This window comes from Dipodomys spectabilis, unplaced genomic scaffold, assembly GCF_019054845.1.
Source record: "Dipodomys spectabilis isolate Male_0828 unplaced genomic scaffold, ASM1905484v1 ptg000080l, whole genome shotgun sequence".
NCBI lineage: Eukaryota > Metazoa > Chordata > Mammalia > Rodentia > Heteromyidae > Dipodomys > Dipodomys spectabilis.
The window spans coordinates 742745-761397 of NW_024870757.1; the positions used below are offsets into that span (position 1 = coordinate 742745).

General features: G+C 59.3%; 1 protein-coding gene across 1 annotated transcript; it reads left to right on the top strand.

Annotated features, from left to right (window-relative positions):
• The first annotated feature begins 5218 nt into the window (after positions 1-5218).
• Cacng8 (calcium voltage-gated channel auxiliary subunit gamma 8) lies at positions 5219-16238 on the top strand. Its single transcript, XM_042683314.1, has 4 exons — positions 5219-5599; positions 12738-12821; positions 13716-13856; positions 15475-16238. The coding sequence occupies exons 1-4, from the start codon at positions 5314-5316 to the stop codon at positions 16236-16238; spliced, it is 1275 nt and encodes a 424-aa protein (XP_042539248.1). The 5' UTR covers positions 5219-5313.
• The last annotated feature ends 2415 nt before the right edge of the window (positions 16239-18653 follow it).

Below are 18653 nucleotides of genomic sequence, written 5' to 3' on the forward strand. Positions count from 1 at the left end.
CCCTTCTTATTAGCATATTTTAATTTTGCCAAAGGGTTTCACTGTGAATAAAATACATTTTAATTTAAGAGGAAAAAATAACAGTAAGTGCCTGGCGTGGCTGACTAGTTTATTTTAATGGCTCCTGACAGGGCTGTTGTCCTTTCTCTGGAGGCCCTGCGAGGGCTGGAGATATTCTTGGTGGGCATCAGCCAGGGGAAAGGGTGGCTGCCGGTTTCTGGTGGGTGGAAGCCAAGAACAGCATACAGGACTGTCCCTGAAGGAGGCTTTGCTTGTCTCAGATGTCATTATGCTGAAGCTGAGAAACTGGCTGTGTGTGTGTGTGTGTGTGTGTGCGCGCGCGCACATGCATGAGTCCTGTGTCTTGAACTCAAGGCCTGGCTTCTGTACCTGCCTTAGTTTTTTTTTCCTCAAGATTGCTGCTCTACCACATGAGTCATGGCTCTACTTCCAGCTTTTTCCTGGTTAATTGGAAATTAGAGTCTCATAGACTTTTCTACCCCGGCCTGGCTTTGAACCTCGATCCTCAGATCTCAGCCCCCTGTGTAGGGAGGATGACGGGCGTGAGCCACTGGCATCCAGCTCAGATGTTGTTGTTTTAAAATAACATCTGCAGGAAGACACAGGCCTGGGAAGGCCAGCCTGCCCGGTGCGGGTGTGAGACCTCATCCCCTCTGTCTGAGAAGAGCTGGCTTTCCTCTTGAGAATGGCGGGGTTTCGAGGTCAGTGGTGCTGTGTCAAGGTCACACATGGGCCAGGGATGTCCCTGAGATGCGGACGAAGAGCGAACTTCCTCTCGTCTCATATTCTCCACTTGCTGTGCTCCCCCTCTCTCCTGATGGCTGTTTCTAGAACTAACAACACAACAACGTCCATCCATTCTTCTCAAAACTTGCCTGACCCTCCGGTTCAGTCCTGGACCAGGCGAGTTGTTTCCATCCGAGTCGTACATACCCTCCTCTGCTCCCCAGCCTGCCCTCCCCCCATCTTAGGGGTGGACCCTCATACACCCCTTCAAGGTTCAGAGGTAGGTGGGGGGGGGCTATGAAGAGTTGTTCTTCTGGTAAATTTAATGCGATTTTATTTGACAAGGGCTCTTTTGCCCTTTCTCCCCCCGGGGACAGACATTGGATGGACGTGGGGGGGGAGAGGTCGAGTTTCCCCTGGAATTTGGGGAAAAAAAGAGAGATGGGGGGGGAGAGCGCGCTTTCCTGGGGTCCTTTTTGAAAAGGCCCTCCCCTCATTTCCGGCCGCCGCTGCCAGCCTTGGCTGGGCGCCTGGATCCCGTTGCTATGACGACAGGAAGAGGCGGTGGCGGCGGCAAGCGATGCTGAAGCCATGCAGGCTAGTGGGGGTGGGGGGTGGCTTTTGAAAGGGGGGTGGGGGTGGGGAGCAGGGGCCCAGGGTGAGGGGGGGGCGGGGGCAGGGGGGTCCCAGCTCTGACCTCCTCCCTGTGTCTCAGCCCCAGTCCCTCTATCCCCCCCTTTTTTCCATCCATCCTCCTCCTCCTCCTCCCTCTGGTTTCCTAGTGCTGTTGGCTCAGTCCGTAAGTCTGTCTCTAGGTCTCTGGGTCTCTGTCTCTCTCCGCCTCGGCCTTGCTCCATCTGCTCCCCCTCTTTCCTTCTGTCCCCCCCCTCCTCCTGCCACCCAGGCCCCCTCCCCCTCCCCCTGCACATTCGTCTCATTCATTACTCTCTCCCCCTCCCTCTCGCTCTACCAAGACCTTGCCCCCTCCCCAGCTCCTCCCCCTCCCCCTCCCCCCATTCCTTCCCCTGTCAGAGCCTCGCAGTTCCTCTCTGTCTGTCTGTCCCCATCTGTCCCTCCTCCAGTCCCTTCTGGGATCCAGAACCTGAACCCCTCCTCACCCTCGGCTCTGCCTCTTCTCTGGGGTTCTCCCTTCCGGCTCTGCCTCTCTCTCTCTCTCTCTCCATGCCTAGCTGTCTGTCTGTCTTTCTCTGTCTGTGTCTCGGTGTCTAACTTCCTTCCACTACCTGTCCCTGCCTCCCCCAGTCCCTGGTCCTCAGGCTCTGGGTCTCTCTCTCCGCTTCTCCTCACCTCTCTGTCTCTCCCTCCCTCCCGGGTCTCGATCTCTCTCGGTGTCTCTCCTTCCACCGCTTCCTTCTGCCGCCGACCCTGCCCCCAGTCCTTCCCTTCCCCCCTCCATCTCCTCCCCAGGCCCCCCTCCCCCAGCGGCCCCCCTCCCCCACCCTCCCCCTCCGTCCTCCGGCTCCGCACTTTACCCAGCGACTCGAGAACCAAATTGTCTCCTCACCTTCTCCGGCCCCCCCACTCCCGACCCTCCCTCCCCGCGCTGCGCCCCGTCCCGGCCTCCCCGACCCCCTCCTCCTCCGCCGCCACCCCCCAGCTGCGCCCCAGCCGGGCCTGGAGCGGCGGGGGTCGCCGGGCGCCGCGGCCCCGCGCGGGGAGCAGCGCGCCGCCATCGCAGGTGAGCCGGCCGCGGGCGGGGAGGCGCGGGGTCCCCTCCCCACGGGGACCGGGAGCGGGCGGAGGGGTGCGGGGTCCCCTTCCCCCGGGGGCCGGGAGCGGGCGGAGGGGGCGCGGGGTCTCCTCCCCCGGGTGCCAGGAGCGGGTGGGGGCGGTGCGGGGTCCCCTCCCCCGGGGGCCGAGAGCGAGCGGGGGACGCGGGGTCCCCTCACCCTGGGGCTCGGCGAGGGGTCTCCGGTTCCCGGCCTCGTCCTCCCCGCCGCCGGGACCCAGCCGTCCCCGAACCCGCGCGGAGCGGGTGCCGCCTGCGCCCCGGGTCCGCGGTCCCTGCGGTCCCCGGGGTCCCCACGCCCGCCCGGGGCTTCCCGGGAGGAGAAGCCCGGCCCGGGGCGCGGGCGGCCTGCGCGGCCGGTACGGGGACCGCGCGTGGGGAGCAGAGGCGCAGGGGCGGCGAGAGGGGAAACTGAGTTTCCGGCGGGGCAAGGACGGGCGGGGGGCCGGGCGGGGTGCGGGGAGGGGGCGGCGGCCCCGCGTCTATGCCCCCCCCGCCTCCCGCCCCCGTCCCCGCGGGGCGCAGGGGGGACCCGGCCCGGGGGCGCCGAGGCCAAGGTCACCCCGGACTGGGACCAGGGTGGCCCTGGAGCCCCGCCGAGGGCCCCGGGGATGGGCCGAGGCCGGGCCCAGGGCGGCGGGGCCGGGAGGAGGTGCGGGGAGGAGTTGTGGTCCCCGCTTCCCTCTCATCCCCCGCTCTCGGAGGGCGCAGGTGATTGGGGGGCGGGGCGCCTCGAGTTCGCACAGGGGAGGGGTAGAGGACAGAGGGGGGCAGGGAAGAGGCAGAGAGGGGGCTCTATACACGCTGGAGAGAGATGGGGAGTTCAGAGTGAGCTGGAGAGACCCAGTCTGGGGGACTCCCCCGTGAGGCGGGGAGGGCCTGGGGGACCCCCCCATGAGGCGGGGAGGGTCTGGGGGAGTCCTCTGTGAGGCGGGGAGGGTCTGGGGGACCCCCCTCGTGAGGCGGGGAGGGTCTGGGGGAGGCCCGGGCTGAGGGGCGACATGTTTTCTTAGTGGAGGAGAAAGGGATGCGAGGCGAGTTGGTCTGCGTGGTGCGACAGCAGGGACCAGGTTTGGAAGACTTCCTTTTGTGCCGTGGACTTGAACTAAGGGCCTGGGCTCCGTCCCTGAGCTTTTTTTATTTTTTTTTGCTCAAAGCTGGTGATCTGCCTCTGAGGCACAGCTCCACGATTGTTTTTTTGGGGGTGCCTCATTGGCAATAAGAGTCTCACAGTTTCCTTGTCCACCGCTGGCTTTGAACTTTGATCCTCAGCTCTCAGCCTCCTGGGTAGCTCGGATGACGCTAAAGGCACTGGCTCCCTGCTAAAACACTTTGTCTTTCTTTTCTTTTTTCTTTTTTGGTCAGTCCAGGGGCTTGAACTCAGGGCTGTCCCTGAGCTTACCATTTGAGCCACAGTGCCACTTCCGGTTTTCTGGTGGTTCATTGGAGATAAGAAACTCATGGACTTTTCTGCCTAGGCTGGCTTTGAACCTCGATCTTCGGATCTCATTCTCCTGAAAGTTGGGATGACGGGTGTGAGCCCCCAGTGCCCCTTTTTTTAAAACCAAGCCATTTTTGTAAGTCAAAAGCAGAGCAGGGCACTGGGGAGGGCGGGTAGTTTGAAGCAGGTGGTCAAACCCAGCGTCCCCAGGGAGCATTTAAAACCCAAGATGCCTAACTGCATGTCAGCCCAGAGAAGCCAGAATTTCTCAGGCAGGACTCCAGTGTGTGAATTTGTGTGTGTGTGCTGGTCTTGAGGCTTGAACTCTGGGCCTGGGCACTGTCCCTGAGCTGCTTTTGCCCAAGGCTGGGCCACTTCCAGTATTTTCTGAGCAGTTTATTAGAGATAAGAGTCTCATGGACTTTCCTGCCCAGCCTGGCTTCAAACCGTCATCCTCAGATCTCAGCCTCCTGAGTAGCTAGGATGACAGGCATGAGCCATCGGCTCCTGACAGCATGCGGATTTTTAAGGGTTCTGTGGGAGTTTGGAGGTGTTTCGCAGGGAGGTTCCCACACAGGCCCGCGTGGATGCAGCGTGGCTGCCTGGGCCGGTTCTCACGGTGAGGCCCCTGGGGAAGACTTTTCTCTAAGCAGAGGAGGGATTGAGAGATTTATATTTCCTAAGTAGAGGAAGCTGCCGGAGACACAGGAGGCAGGCTGGGATGACGAAATGGGGGCTGGTGGGTGCCTGTCATCCCAGCTGCTCAGGAGGCTGAGATCTGAGGATCCTGGTTCGAAGCCAGCCTAGGCAGGAAAGTCCATGATGAGACTCTTTATTGCCAACCAACCACCAAAAAGCCAGAAATGGAGCTGTGGCTCAAGTGGTAGAGCTCCAGCCTGGAGTGAAAAGGCTCAGGGACAGCGTCCAGGCCCTGAGTTCAAGTCTGGGGACTACCCTCCCCCCAAAAAAAGAAAGAAAAGGAAAAGGAAAAACTTGGGGGGGGCTGGGGCAGAGGGTCCTGTTGGGAGGAGGAGGCCGAGGGGCTGGAGGCCAGGGGGGCTGGGAGGAGGGTGGAGTTGGAGTCTCCCCCAGTTTGCTGGGGGTGCCCTGGAGTGAAGGAGGCCGGGAAAGGGGGTCGGGGGGCGGTGGCGGTCCTCATCTAATTCCTCCTCTCTCCCCTGCCTCCACCAGCTGGGCACCAGCATGGCTGCACCCTGACCCTGCCAGCAGCCACCACCTGCTCGCCACCCCCCATCCCATCCCCTCCCTCTGGCCCTGGGGGCCCCCCACTTCTGCCTGGCCGTGACCCCCCCCAGCCGCCGGCACGGCCCCGCCCCCGCTGCCCCGGTGGTGGCCCACGGCCCCCCGGCTGCCCATGGTCAAACTGGAGTCGCTGAAGCGCTGGAACGAGGAGAGGGGGCTGTGGTGCGAAAAGGGGGTGCAGGTGGCGCTGACCACCGTGGGCGCCTTCGCTGCTTTCGGCCTCATGACCATCGCCATCAGCACCGACTACTGGCTGTACACGCGCGCACTCATCTGCAACACCACCAACCTCACGGGGGGCGACGACGGTCCCCCCCACCGCGGGGGTGGCTCCTCAGAGAAGAAGGACCCCGGGGGGCTCACACACTCGGGCCTCTGGCGCATCTGCTGCCTGGAAGGTAGGGTGGGCCCCTGGCACGGGCGTGGGGGGGTGGGCTGGTTCTGGGGACCTCTGTTCCCAAACCTCCCATCTGGGCCTCCACCTGGGGCCCGGGCATCCCCCAGCCTCCAAGTCCCAGCCTCTGAGCACCTATGGGTGCCCTTCCCACACCCGTGCTGCACCCCACTCTCTTCCCACCACCCCTCACCCCTTCTTCTCTCTCTGAAGGACTCCCATTTCCACTGGCCTGCTTTCAGTTTACCTTCTTTTTTTTGTCAATTGTGGGGCTTCAACTCAGGGCCTGGGCACTGTCCCTCAGCTCTTCAGCTCAAGGTGAGCACTCTACCACTTGAGCCACAATGCCACTTCTGGTTTTCTGGTGGTTCATTGGAGATCTCACGGGGACTTTTCTGTCAGGCCTGCCTTCGAATGGCGACCCTCAGATCTCAGCCTCCTGAGTAGCTAGGATGACAGGTGTGAGCTATCACTGCCTGGCTCGGTTTACCTTCCTTTTTGTTTATTTAACAATTTTTGTTGTTGTTGCTTGTGGGGCTGGAACTCAGGGCCTGGGCTCGGTTCCTGAGCTTTTTTTGCTCAAGGCTGATGCTCTACCACCTAAGCCAAACTGCCACTTCCGGCTTTTTCTGAGTAGTTTATTGAAGATAATCTCACGGGGACTTTCCTGCCCAGGCTAGCTTGGAACTGTGATCCTCAGATCTCAGCCTCCTGAGTAGCTGGGATGACAGGCCTGAGCCCTGAGTGCCTGGCTTCAGCCCTTCCTCACCCAGCCTCCCCCCTCCCCCCCCCCCCTGCTCGGTGACCTCCACTGTTTCCTCCATCCCCCAAGTCTGCCAGCCTCCCAGCCAGCCTCCCGTCAAAGGTTCCCCAAACCCCACACTCCTGCCTGGCTCCTTCCCGGTTCTGCCTCTCCTGTTCTCTCCCCGCCTGCCCCCACTTCCTCCAGCCATGCCTCCTTCTTCCCCCCACAACCTCTCGCCTCACTGCCACCTCTTTTGCATCCTCTGTCTTTGCTCTTTTCTTTTTCTTTCCTTCTTTTTTCTTTTCTTTCTTTTTTTTTTTTTTTTTGTACCGGTCCTAGGGCTTGAACTCAAGGCCTAGGCACTGTCCCTGAGCTTTTTCACTCAAGGCTGGTGATCTACTGTTTGAGCCGCACAGCTCTATTTCTGGCTTTTTGGTGGTTCGTGAGAGATAAGTGTCTCACAGATTTTCCTGACCAGGCTGGCTTTGAACCGAGATCCTCAGATCTCAGCCTCCTGAGTAGCTGGAATGACAGGCGTGCGCCTGGGTGCCCAGCTAAGTTTCCATCTTTGTTCTTCTGTGTTGGGCACCTCTCTGCGCCAGGCCCGCCGGCCTCTCCCTGGCCAGCCCTGGTCAGTCTTTCAGGAGGCCCTGAGTGACAGCTGTGTGTTTACCCCGTAGCCCCAGGGCCCCTGTCTGTGACCCAAGGCAGGAGACCAGCCACTTCACCACCATTACCACCACCACCACCACCACCACCCCCGTGGGTGCCCCTGTGGGCACCCCTCCCCGGCTCTGCCCTCTTTCACCCTCCTTTCCTCTGCTTTCCCAACACTTGCTACTGGCCCAGAATGCAGCGATCTCATTTAATCCTTCTGGTCAGGGATTAGGAAACTGAGGCAGGGGACCCAGTGAGGCAGCGGGGGTGGCTTCCCAGAGGGGCTCTGTTGTAACTCTTGTTGTTTTTAAATGGAACCCCCAAACCTGGATCCAGCATTCAAAGAGAGGGAGGTCTCCCCGTGAAGGTCCAGCCTCGGGTTTCTCTGGAGCTCTGACCACGGAGGCCGGTGTTCCACCAAGACCAGGGGCACATGGGTTCCCACCCTTCCTCCTACCCTCCCTCTCCTCCCAGAATGGTACTTGCCTCTGGAAGACGTTGGTGTGTGTTGACTCACCGCCCTGCCCCGCAGCAGGCGGAGGCCGGGAGAGTGTGCGTGAGAAAGAACAGGGTCACTGTTCATTCGTTCGTTCGCTCATTCACTCACTCGTCCATCAACCAAGTCTTGTTGCTTTTGTAGTATGTGCCAGGCTCTGTCCTTGATTCTTTCATTTTTTTTTTATTTTTGGCCCAAGACCTGGAACTCGAATTCAGTACCTGACACTTTCATTCCTTGGCTGGTACTCTACCAACTGAGCCCTGCCTCCAGCCATCGTTAACTCTCAAGCAATAGAGGGCGTGAGGAAGACAAGAATCCATACCCCTAAATATGCCATGGGGTGGTGGAGAGGAGATAGATGATAAGGGAGATAAATGAGACTTTTAAGGTGTTATATGGAAGTGAGCACCTAGTAGGAGCTGGAGCCAGGGGTGGGAGGGAGGCCGGGAGAAGCTCACAGAGCAGGAGGCGCTTGAGTGCAGGACTCAACAGTGAGGTGCGGCCATGGATAAGTCAGGGGAAAATACCTGTGCTCTGGAAACAGCAGGTGCAAAGGCCCTGAGGTCAGAGTGTACCTGGGTGCTCCCTTGGCCACTAGTGGGAGGCCAGTGTGGCTGGAAGAGAGGGAGGGAAGGGCTGGGGAAACATAGTAGAGATGTGCTCAAAGATGTAAGATGTAAGAGTTTAGATCTTCCAAGTTCTTTTTTTTTTTTTTTTTTTTTGGTTGTGGGGCTTGAACTCAGGGCCTGGGCACTGTCCCTGAGCTGTTTTACTTAAGGCTCATGCTCTACCATGTTGAGCCACAGCTCCACTCCTAGTTTTAGGTGGTTACTTGGAGATAAAGACTCATGGACTTTTCCTGCCCAGCCTTCGAACCATGGTCCTCAGATCTAGCCTCTTGGGTAGCTAGGGTAACAGGCAGGAGGCAGCGGGCACCGGGAGAGTTGTGTGTGGCGTGGGCTGCATGGAGCGTTACGCGGTGTCCTCTGCCCACTGGGTGACAGCTGTCTCCTCCCCGGAGATTTCCGACCATAGCCAGCTGTCTCCAGAGGGAGGAAATGGCCTCTGGTGTTGGCCAAGGTGAGACCGGATTCCAGGTGAACGTACTAAACAGGCAGCTCAGCAGTTGGCTTGACTGCATTTCTTTCATTTGCCTTCCTCTCGTTCATTCTGGGGGTGGGGGTGGGGCAGCCATCATGTGCGCTTTTCAGGGTTACAGTGCATGTAAGGCGTTACCGCGGAGTGCTTGGGCAGCCCTTGGAAGGGTCCGAGGACGCCATCTTGTGAGTATTTTCGGGCATGGGGGAAGCTCCTGTGTCTTCCACAAGCGTTGATGAAATCTGGGGACCCCACGTCCCAACCCAACTTTTCATTGTTTTTCTTTTTTGGGGGAGGTCCAGTCGTGGGGCCTGAACTCTAGTCCTGGGCGCTGTCCCTCAGCTCTTCAGCTCAAGGCTAGCGCTCTACCATTTGAGCCACAGCGCCACTTCCGGCTTTTTTCTTTTTGCTCATGTGGTGCTGAGGAATCGAACCCAGGGCCTCATGCATGCAAGGCAAGTGCTCTACTGCTGAGCCACCTTCCCAGCCCTCATTGTTATTTTCATCCACCACCAAGCCATGTTCCCCTGTGATCTTTTCTCCATCATCCATCAGTGGGGGATCCCCGCTCTGCTGCGGTGCACGCCTGTCACCCTAGCTCCTCAGGAGGCTGAGATCTGAGGGTCACAGTTCAAAGCCAGCCTGGGCAGGAAAGTCCCCGTGAGACTCACATCTCTTCATGTGTGTGTGTGGGGTGGGGGGAGGTTATGGGACTTGAACTCTGGGCCTGGGCGCTGTCCCTCAGCTCTTCAGCTCAAGGCAAGCGCTCTTCCATTTGAGTCACAGCGCCACTTCCAGCTTTTTGGTAGTTCATTGGAGATAAGAGTCTCACGGGCTTTCCTGCCCAGCCTGGCTTTGAACCGAGATCCTCAGATCTCAGCCTTCTGAGGAGCTAGGATGACAGGTGTGAGACTCTGCCATTGGTAGGCCCAGAATACAGAAACCGGACCTGGTGCTACTGCGTGGAAATTGGGAGCCCCAGCACCCATCTTTCTGTGCACGCCTCTGAGATGGGTGGAGTGCGGTGATGGAGACAGGATGGCCAGCCAGCCGTGCAAGCTTGGGCTGTGTCTGGTCAGGGGAGTGGGGAGCCAATGGGCTGATGGTGAAAAGCATTTAGCAGGCTGGCAGGCCCCACCCCTGCTGGATGCCGCCCTTCAGGTTCTCTCCCTACGTAGCTACACTCCCCCCCCCCCATCCTGCCTGTGCCCAGGGGAAGTGTAAACAGGCCACAAAAAGAATTTAACCTTTTCTGATAACCACATAAAAGAAAAAGAAATGACGAGCTGGGGGCAGGGTGTAAGAGCACAATATAGATCACACAAGATTGCTTTCTATGCCCAAAGATGTGCTTTTGAGAGCCCGCCAGTGGCTCACACCTGTAATCCCAGCTACTCAGGAGGCTCAGATCTGAGGATGGTGCTTTGAAGCCAGCCTGGGCAGGAAAGTCAGTGAAACTACTCTTATCTTCAGTTAACCACGAAAAAACCCGGAAGTGGAGCTGTGGCTCAAGTGATAGAGCACAAACCTTGAGCAAAAAAAGCTCAGGGACAGCACGGGCCTTGAGTTCAAGCCTCAGACACACACACACACACACACACACACACACACACACATGCACACACACATGCACGCACGCGCACACACACACACATGAAAGATAGGAAGGAAAGAAATAAAAAGGAAGAAAGGAAGGAAAAAGAGGGTAGTGTTTTTTTTCCTTGCATGTCTCTGGTGATTGGTAATGTTGAATATCTTTCTATATGTGTCTGGCCCCATCCAGTCATTCTTGTGTGTGTGTGTGTGTGTGTGTGTGTGTGAGAGAGAGAGAGAGAGAGAGAGAGTGTTGTGGGACTTAAACTCCAGGCCTGAGCGCTGTCCCTCAGCTCTTCAGCTCAAGGCAAGTGCTCTACCACTTGAGCCACAGTGCCACTTCCAGGTTTCTGAGTGGTTTATTGGAGGTAAGAGTCTCATAGAGTTTTCTGCCTGGGCTGGCTTTGAACCACGATCCTCAGATCTCAGCCTCCTGAGTAGCTAGGATGATAGCTGTGAGCCACTGGCGCTCGGCCCATCCAGTCATTCTTTCAGTGAAAACATTAGGCACTGACTGTGGGCTGAGCTGGGATGTTCTGGATGCTGCTTTATGAAGGATAGTGGCACATGCTTCCCTCCCCAGAGCTGTGGGTTTGAGGTCTCATTCCTTGGCCCATCAGAGCAGGGCTGATGAAGGACCCAGTGTCTTGATTTTCACATCCAGGCAATGGGTACAATAAATCAGCAGAGTGCTCAGTTATATTCCAGGTGAAGCCTTGAATGTCCCTCACACCCTCACACTAACCTGTGGCGGACAGATGCAGCCATTCAGTGTGTGTGTGTGTGTGTGTGTGTGTGTGTGTGTATGTCTCCTGGGGCTTGAACTCAGGACCTGGGCTCTTGTTCCTGAGCTTTTTTACTCAAAGCTAATGTACTACCACTTGAGCCACAGCACCACTTCTGGATTTTTTTTTTTTTTTTTTTGTGGCTAACTGGAGATAAGAGTCTCATGAACTTTCCTGTCCAGGCTGTCTTTAAAGCAGCATCCTAGGCCAGGCGCCAGTGGCTCATGCTTGTCATCCTAGCTACTCAGGAGGCTGAGATCTGAGGATCAAGGTTTAAAGCCAGCCCCGGCAGGAAAGTCCATGACACTGTTATTTCCAATGAGCCACCAGAAAACCGGAAGTGGTGCTGTGGTTCAAGTGGTAGAGCGTTAGCTTTGAGCTGAAGAGCTGAGGGACAGCGCCCAGGCCCAGAGTTCAAGCCTCATGACCCCCCCCACACACACACACAAAGCACCATTCTCAGATCTGAGCCTCCTGAGTAGCTGGGATTACAGACATGAGCCACCGGTGCCCGGCTGCTGTCCATCTTTTATAGGGGAGGGGACAGAGGCAAGTTGACAATGAGGTCTTGGGACCAGGGAGAGGCAGAGCCTGGCTTCCTGGGGAGGTAGACAACTCTAGTCCTGACACCCCACCCCCCAAAACACCAGCACTGTCCAGTTCACAGGGGACATCACCCGTGTGCATGCACATATGATGCACTTAAGAGTTTAGCTGTTAGCAGTGTTACTCACTGACTTCCATGCATTCCTTCCAGTACTTTCCTTACCCCCATCTTGTCTCTTCCCTTGCTTTGCCTGTTTTGGTCTGCCTCTATGTCCCCATCTGCTATTCTTATACCTACTTATCATTTTCTCATCCATTCATTCATGTTGTCATGTGTTCCCTCACGCCTAGAGGCTTCTTAGGAGCCAGGCTAGTCCCAGGCATTGCTGGGGACATAGGAATCACATTCCAGGCTTCTCTTGCTGGAACTCTGCTTGCCAGGATGAATACTACAAATTCCACCTGCTGTCCCCAGAGGGCGCAGCTCTGGGAGCTGCTGTACCCCAGAGGACACTGTCCCAGCTCTGTGTGTGTGTGTGTGTGTGTGTGTGTGTGTGTGTGTGTGTATGTGTTGGTTCCGGAGTTTGGACTCAAGGCTTGGTGGAGCTAGTGAGGCAGGCATTTTACCACTAGAACCACACCTCCAACCCTGCTTTTTACTGCTTGTTTTTGGAAATTGGCCTCCATACCTCAGCCTGCTGCGGAGTTAGGATTTACAGGCAGGAACCACTGTTGATGGCAGCCCAAAGCAGCTTCAAAGTGCCCACTACATCCCAGGGTCCACGTGGGAGCGTCCCTCAGCAAGCCAGAAGAACTAAATCGGGGACTGCAGTCCTACACCCAAGCTCCCGGGATCTTTCAGAGCGAAGTCCCCATGGCTTCCCACTGCTCCTTTCCCACGAGCTGTCAGGCCTCGCAAGGAACGCAGGCTACGGGACAAGGGCGCCCCGATGCGGTGGGACCCACGCCCCTGCCTTGAGGACGGTCTCCGTGGTGGTCTCTCTGTCCTCCTCTCCCCATGCCTCTCCTCCACCTACCCCTCCTGTCTTCTCTTGACAGACCAGAGAGGCTGGAAGTTGTCCGACCCGACACCAGCCCGGGACCAGGACATCAGCTCAGAGCGAGAAGGGACCTGGGGGGGAAGGGAGGGTCTTCTCACACTGGGGGTTTGGCCCTCAACTCTGAAGTCCCCGCCTCCACCACCCCGTCCCCTCTCCAGGGCTGAAAAGAGGCGTCTGCGTGAAGATCAACCACTTCCCGGAGGACACGGACTACGACCATGACAGCGCCGAGTACCTGCTCCGTACGTGCGGGCAGCGGGCAGCGGGCAGCGGGGCCGGGAGGGCGCCAAGGGCGGCGCTAGGGTCACACGCCTAAAGTAGCTTCCCAGCCAGTCCAGGGCCAGAGGCTGAGATCTCTGGCTCCCCATTGGCTCTCCCCTCTCGCCTAGGGGCGGGCCGATGGGAGATCCCGAGTGCCCATTGATGCCTGGCTATCTTTGGACACTGGCGGCAATCCCGCCTCGTAACTGGTTGTAGGTTCCAGAGCTGTGATTGGTCGCCGTGAGGGGAGGGGCGTGATGGGCGGGGGTAGGCCCACTCATGGGAACCGGTTGGGAAAGCCTGTGCTGTGATTGGCTGCCACCCTGAGAACGCGGCAAAGCCTGGATTATGATTGGCTGCGGGTCCTGCCGGGCTCCGAAATCACAAAATCTGGTTGCCTGGGGTTCTAGGGATGAGCGGAAAGGACAGCAGAGAGGGGGAGATGGAGAATGGGTTAAAGTCAGAGAAAGAGATGGGGAGGGAGGGGAGAGCGCGGGAAAAGAGAGAGTGCGCCACTAAAAAGATAAGATGAGGCCTGATAGAAATGGGAAGAGAGAGGGAAGGAGGAAAAGGCGAGAGAAGGAGGCGGGATCGAAATCTGGAGCCATCCAAAGCAGAAAAAGGAAAGGGAAATGAGAGAGAGAGAGAGAGAGAGAAATGAGAGAGGACCAATGGGCAAGCTGGAAAAGTAGAGAGCAATTTAGGGAAACAGTGAAAGAATATTCCCGGAGAGAAGGAGATCGGAGAATGTGCAGTGCAGGATAGAAAATGGGATAAGGGAAAAAAGTCATGGGGAGGAGATGGCAGCGGAGAGGCGCGCGGTCCGGCTTGACGGCGGCTGCTCCTCCTCCTCCTCCTCTGCTCCCTCCCGCCAGGAGTTGTGCGGGCCTCCAGCATCTTCCCCATCCTCAGCGCCATCCTGCTGCTGCTTGGGGGCGTGTGCGTGGCGGCCTCCCGCGTCTACAAGTCCAAGAGGAACATCATTCTGGGAGCGGGGATCCTGTTCGTGGCAGCAGGTGAGAGGCCAAGGGAGAGGGAGTCTGTGAGCCAGCGCGCACGCGGGTGCCTCTGTGTGCGCGCGTCTCCGTGCGCGCGAGCATCTGGGCGCGTGCGTGCGTGCGTCTGGGTCCGTGTTCGCGTGCGTCTGTGTGTTCGTGCACCTGCGTGCGGGCGTGGGCCTGTATGCTCGCGCACCGGTGTACGTGCGCGCGCGCTGGGTCGGCGTGCGCGCGCGTCTGCGCGCGTGGGTCGGAGTGTGCGCGCGCGCGCGACCGCCCGCCAAGCGACGCAGTTCCGAGCGCCCCCTGGGGCCCGAGCCGTCCCAGGCCGCTGCCCAGCCCCACCGCCCCGCTCTGGTTAAGGTAGGTGTAGCCTGCGGCCGAGCAGCCGACTGCTAGCTTGGACACCACCGTGTCTGGTGGGTTCGGGGCGGGGAGGAGCCCGTGGTCCCAGAGACACGACGGGAGGCGCTTGGGGAGGTGGGGAAGGGGAATCTTGAGAAAGACCCGGGTGTTGATGGATGGAGAGGCGGCGCTGGCCGGGAGGAGAGCGCTTTGGAGGCGGAGAACACACACGCTCGCGTGCGCGTGCCCCCACCTCCACCCCGCACAGAGCTGGAGCCTTGGGCTCGCAGCGGTGCCTCACCGGAGTCTCTGGGGCCAGGGTCCTGACCCACACATTTAGGAGAAATGGCCTGGGGTCTGACTGATGCTCAGAAGAGGCCTGAGACCTTTCCGGGGGCGGAGTGCAGGGGGCGGGGCGGAGCTAAGAGGCGGAGCGAGCTGGGGCGGGGCGGGAACCCTCGCTAAGACTGCCCCCCCCAGGGGTGGAGTGTGGCAAACCGGAGGCGGGTCTGAGCCCATTCAGGTTCGCAGGGCGGGCCTAGGTGAGGAGACACCGCGCAGAGCAGCTCCGGGTCAGCACGGGCGTTCACAGGTCACCGGAGGCAGGGGGCGGGGCCTGAGGACACCTGGGTTGTTCGTCAGACCTGGAAGGCAGGACCTGGGAATCCCCCCTCCCCCAAGGGTGGATATGGGGCGCGCAGAACTGGGGTGTGAGCTAGCAGAGGCTATGTGAGGACCCTTGAGGGCCAGGCCAAGCCCAGTAGAAGGTAGAATTTAAATTAATGGATCGGTGGGTTCCAAACCACCAGGAGCGGCATTGAGACTTGTAGGGAACCAGGCCCAGCCAAGGGCGGGGCTTAGGTCGTGGGCGGGGCCTTCACCAGTTAGGAGTGGAGCCTAGACTGCAGGGACAAGACTCAAGTCTGTCGGGGGCGGGGCCTGGGCTACATGGACGGGGCATTTGGCTAGTTAGGGGTGGGGCCTAGGCTATGGAGGGGCAAGACTCGAGCCTGTAGGGGGCGGGACCTGGGCCACATGGGCGAGGCCGTTGGCCAGTTAGGTAGGGTGTAGGGGTGGAACCTACACCAGTGGGGTGGAGCCTAGATCATGGGGGGGGGGAACAAGACTCAAGCCTGCCAGGGGCGGGGCCTGGGCCACATGGGCTGGGCCGTTGGCCAATTAGGGGTGGGGCCTATGTCTCGAGTGGGCGTGTCCCTGATCCTCGGGGCGGATTCCGGGGTGGGGCGGGGCCCCTGCGGCCTTGGGCTCCCATCTGACCGTCCCCGCCCAGGCCTGAGCAACATCATCGGCGTGATCGTGTACATCTCGGCCAACGCGGGCGAGCCGGGCCCGAAGCGGGACGAGGAGAAGAAGAACCACTACTCGTACGGCTGGTCCTTCTACTTCGGCGGGCTGTCGTTCATCCTGGCCGAGGTGATCGGCGTGCTGGCCGTCAACATCTACATCGAGCGCAGCCGCGAGGCACACTGCCAGTCTCGCTCGGACCTGCTCAAGGCCGGCGGGGGCGCGGGCGGCAGTGGCGGGAGCGGCCCCTCGGCCATCCTCCGTCTGCCCAGTTACCGCTTCCGCTACCGCCGCCGCTCCCGCTCCAGCTCCCGCTCCAGCGAGCCGTCGCCATCGCGGGACGCGTCTCCCGGGGGCGCCGGGGGCCCGGGCTTCGCCTCTACGGACATCTCCATGTACACGCTCAGCCGCGACCCGTCCAAGGGCAGCGTGGCCGCGGGGCTGGCGGGGGCCGGCGGCGGCGGCGGCGGCGGGGGGGGCTTCGGCGGCGCGGCCGGGGGCGCCGGGGGCGGCGGCGGCGGCGGCGGGGCCGGCGCGGAGCGGGACCGCGGGGGGACGGCGGGCTTCCTCACGCTCCACAACGCCTTCCCCAAGGAGGCGGGCGGCGGCGTCACGGTCACCGTCACCGGGCCGCCCACCGCGCCTGCGCCCGCGCCGCCCGCGCCCGCCGCACCCGCACCTGGGACCCTGTCCAAGGAGGCCGCGGCCTCCAATACCAATACGCTCAACAGGAAGACCACGCCGGTGTAGGGCGCGCGGGGAGGGGGGCGGGAGCGCGCGCGGCCGGGGCGCGTGCGCGGGCGCGCGTGCATCAAGGCCGTCGGGCCCGGCCCCCGCGCCTCCCCGAGCGCGCGGGTTGGAGACTGCCGTCGTGCCGCGCCCCGCCTCCAGCCCGGCCCGCAGAGCCCTCCTCTCCGCCCCCCTCCCCTCCGGATCAGGGACACCCCCACCCCCCCGCGGGGGAGGAGGAAGGGGGGAGCAGGGGCGCCGGCGAGGGAAGGTCGTGATTTATTACTCACTGATGATGATGATGGTGATGATGATGGCCGTGGTGGCGGCGGGATCCCGGGGCCGTGGGGCGGGCCGTGGTGTTTTTTGCAGTTTTGAGCTGTTTCCTTTTCCATGTTTTGCTGTGTGCATGTGGGGGCGGGGCGGGGGGAGGGGAGGGAGGGTCTCCCAGCCCAGCCCGGCCGGACTCCTGGAGAGGGGCCTCGAACACATGAATATAGAGTTACACTTACCAACCGACTACACCTATCCATCTCTCCTCTCTCTCCTCTACCCCCCTTCTCTCTCTGTCCATGCTGGCTGTAAAAGGCCAGCCCAGGGCCAGCCTGCCAATCCAGGCCCGGCCCCAGACAGCTGGCACACATGCAGTGAACCAGCCTTAGAACTGACCAGCTAGTGGGGCTGAGGGAACAGAAGAGGCCAGGGACAGACAGAGCCTGCCCATGCAAACGGGTGGATGGCCTTAAGCAGGACAGCCACCCGTGTAGAGGCTGCCAAAACGCAGCACACAACACCAGCCCCGGCCTCTTCAAACTCACACCCTTAGCCGCTCTGGTGATCCCAACCACTCAGGTGGCTGTGATATGAGGATGGGGGTTCGAAGTCCACCTGGGAAGGGAAGTCTGTGAGACTCCTCATCTCCAGTGGACCACCAAAAAGCTAGAAGTGGAGCTGGGGCTCAAGTGGTACAGTGCCAATCTGAGCAAAGACGCTGAGGGACTGCACCTAGGCCCTGGGGCCAATCCCCAGGGCTGGCACCTATGCACACACACACATTCTAGCTCTTGTGGGAATAACAAATACAGATGCCCAGGCTTGGGGCTGGAGTACAGAGTTGCAAGACCATGGAATGAATGCTTCGCTAACTCATTAACTCAGCCCTTCCTCCCGTGGACAGTCCTGAGCACCTACTAACTTACTGATTGGTGAGTTAGGACCCTGGAGGTGACACATCCCGACCTTTGCTCTCAGTTTAGTGTCAGCAAAAGCAGCAAACTAAAGCCATGCACTGGTGGCTCACACCTGTAATCCTAGCTACTCAGGAGGCTGAGATCTGAGAATCATGGTTCAAAACCAACCCAGGCTGGAAAGGTTAGGAGACCCTTTTCCAAATAACCACAAAAAGCTGGAAGTGGCCCTGTGGCTCAAGTAGTAGAATGCTAGCCTTGAGCACAAAAGCTCAGGGACAGCACCCAGGCCTTGAGTTCAAGCCCCAGGACTAGCACTAAAAATGATTTAAAAAAACAACCAAAAAACAAACAAACAAACAAAAAACAGCAGGCAGGACAGCTTGTGCTGAGACAGGAATCACAGCGGTCATGAAGGAGCACAGAACAGAGCGACAGCTGCGGGATGTAAGCAGGGGAAAGCTCCGGGGAGAATGTGGTGCCCAGAGTCTGAGCCTTAAAAGGACCGGCAGATGTCTGGCCAAAGCCCGGGAAGAGAAAGTCTAGCCCATGCTGGGGACCTTGCTAATGGCATCGGGGTTGTCAAGTGGAGGAGAGTCAGGGTGCCAATATGAGGTGAAGTATCTCAGCCTCAGGTGCAGTAACTGAGTACCAGCCCAGGCGCAGATGGTTAGGGAGGGTAGAGTTCAAAGGCCAAATGCAGAGCCTGGAGGAGGTGGAAGGATACATAGGGCAGGTGGAGGGAAGGGGAAAGGTGGAGGAAAGAGAGGGTAAAACATTAAAACTGGGCACTGGTGGTTCACGCCTTCCTAGCTACTCAGGAGGCTGAGATCTGAGGATCGTGGCTCAAAGCCAGACCCAGCAGGAAAGTCCGTGAGACTCTGATCTCCAAGAAACCACTGAGAAAACTGGAAGTGGTACTGTGGCTTAAGTGGTAGAGCACTCACCTGGAGCTGAAGAGGTGAAGGACAGCACCCAGGCCCAGAGTTAAGCCTCACGACTGACAAAAAAAAAAAAAAAAAAAAAAGCCTGGTGAGTCCAAGACACAGAGGAAAAGATAAAAACTCAGAGAAGTGATCTGGAGAGAACGAGCAACAGGAGAGGAATGGGTGAAATCATCCTCAAACCAAAAGAGAGAAATCACAAAGACTGAATTTTAAAATCCCAGAAAGGCCAGGCACTGGTGACTCACACCTGTAATCCTAGCTACTCAGAAAACTGAGATCTGAGGATCACAGTTCAAGGCCAG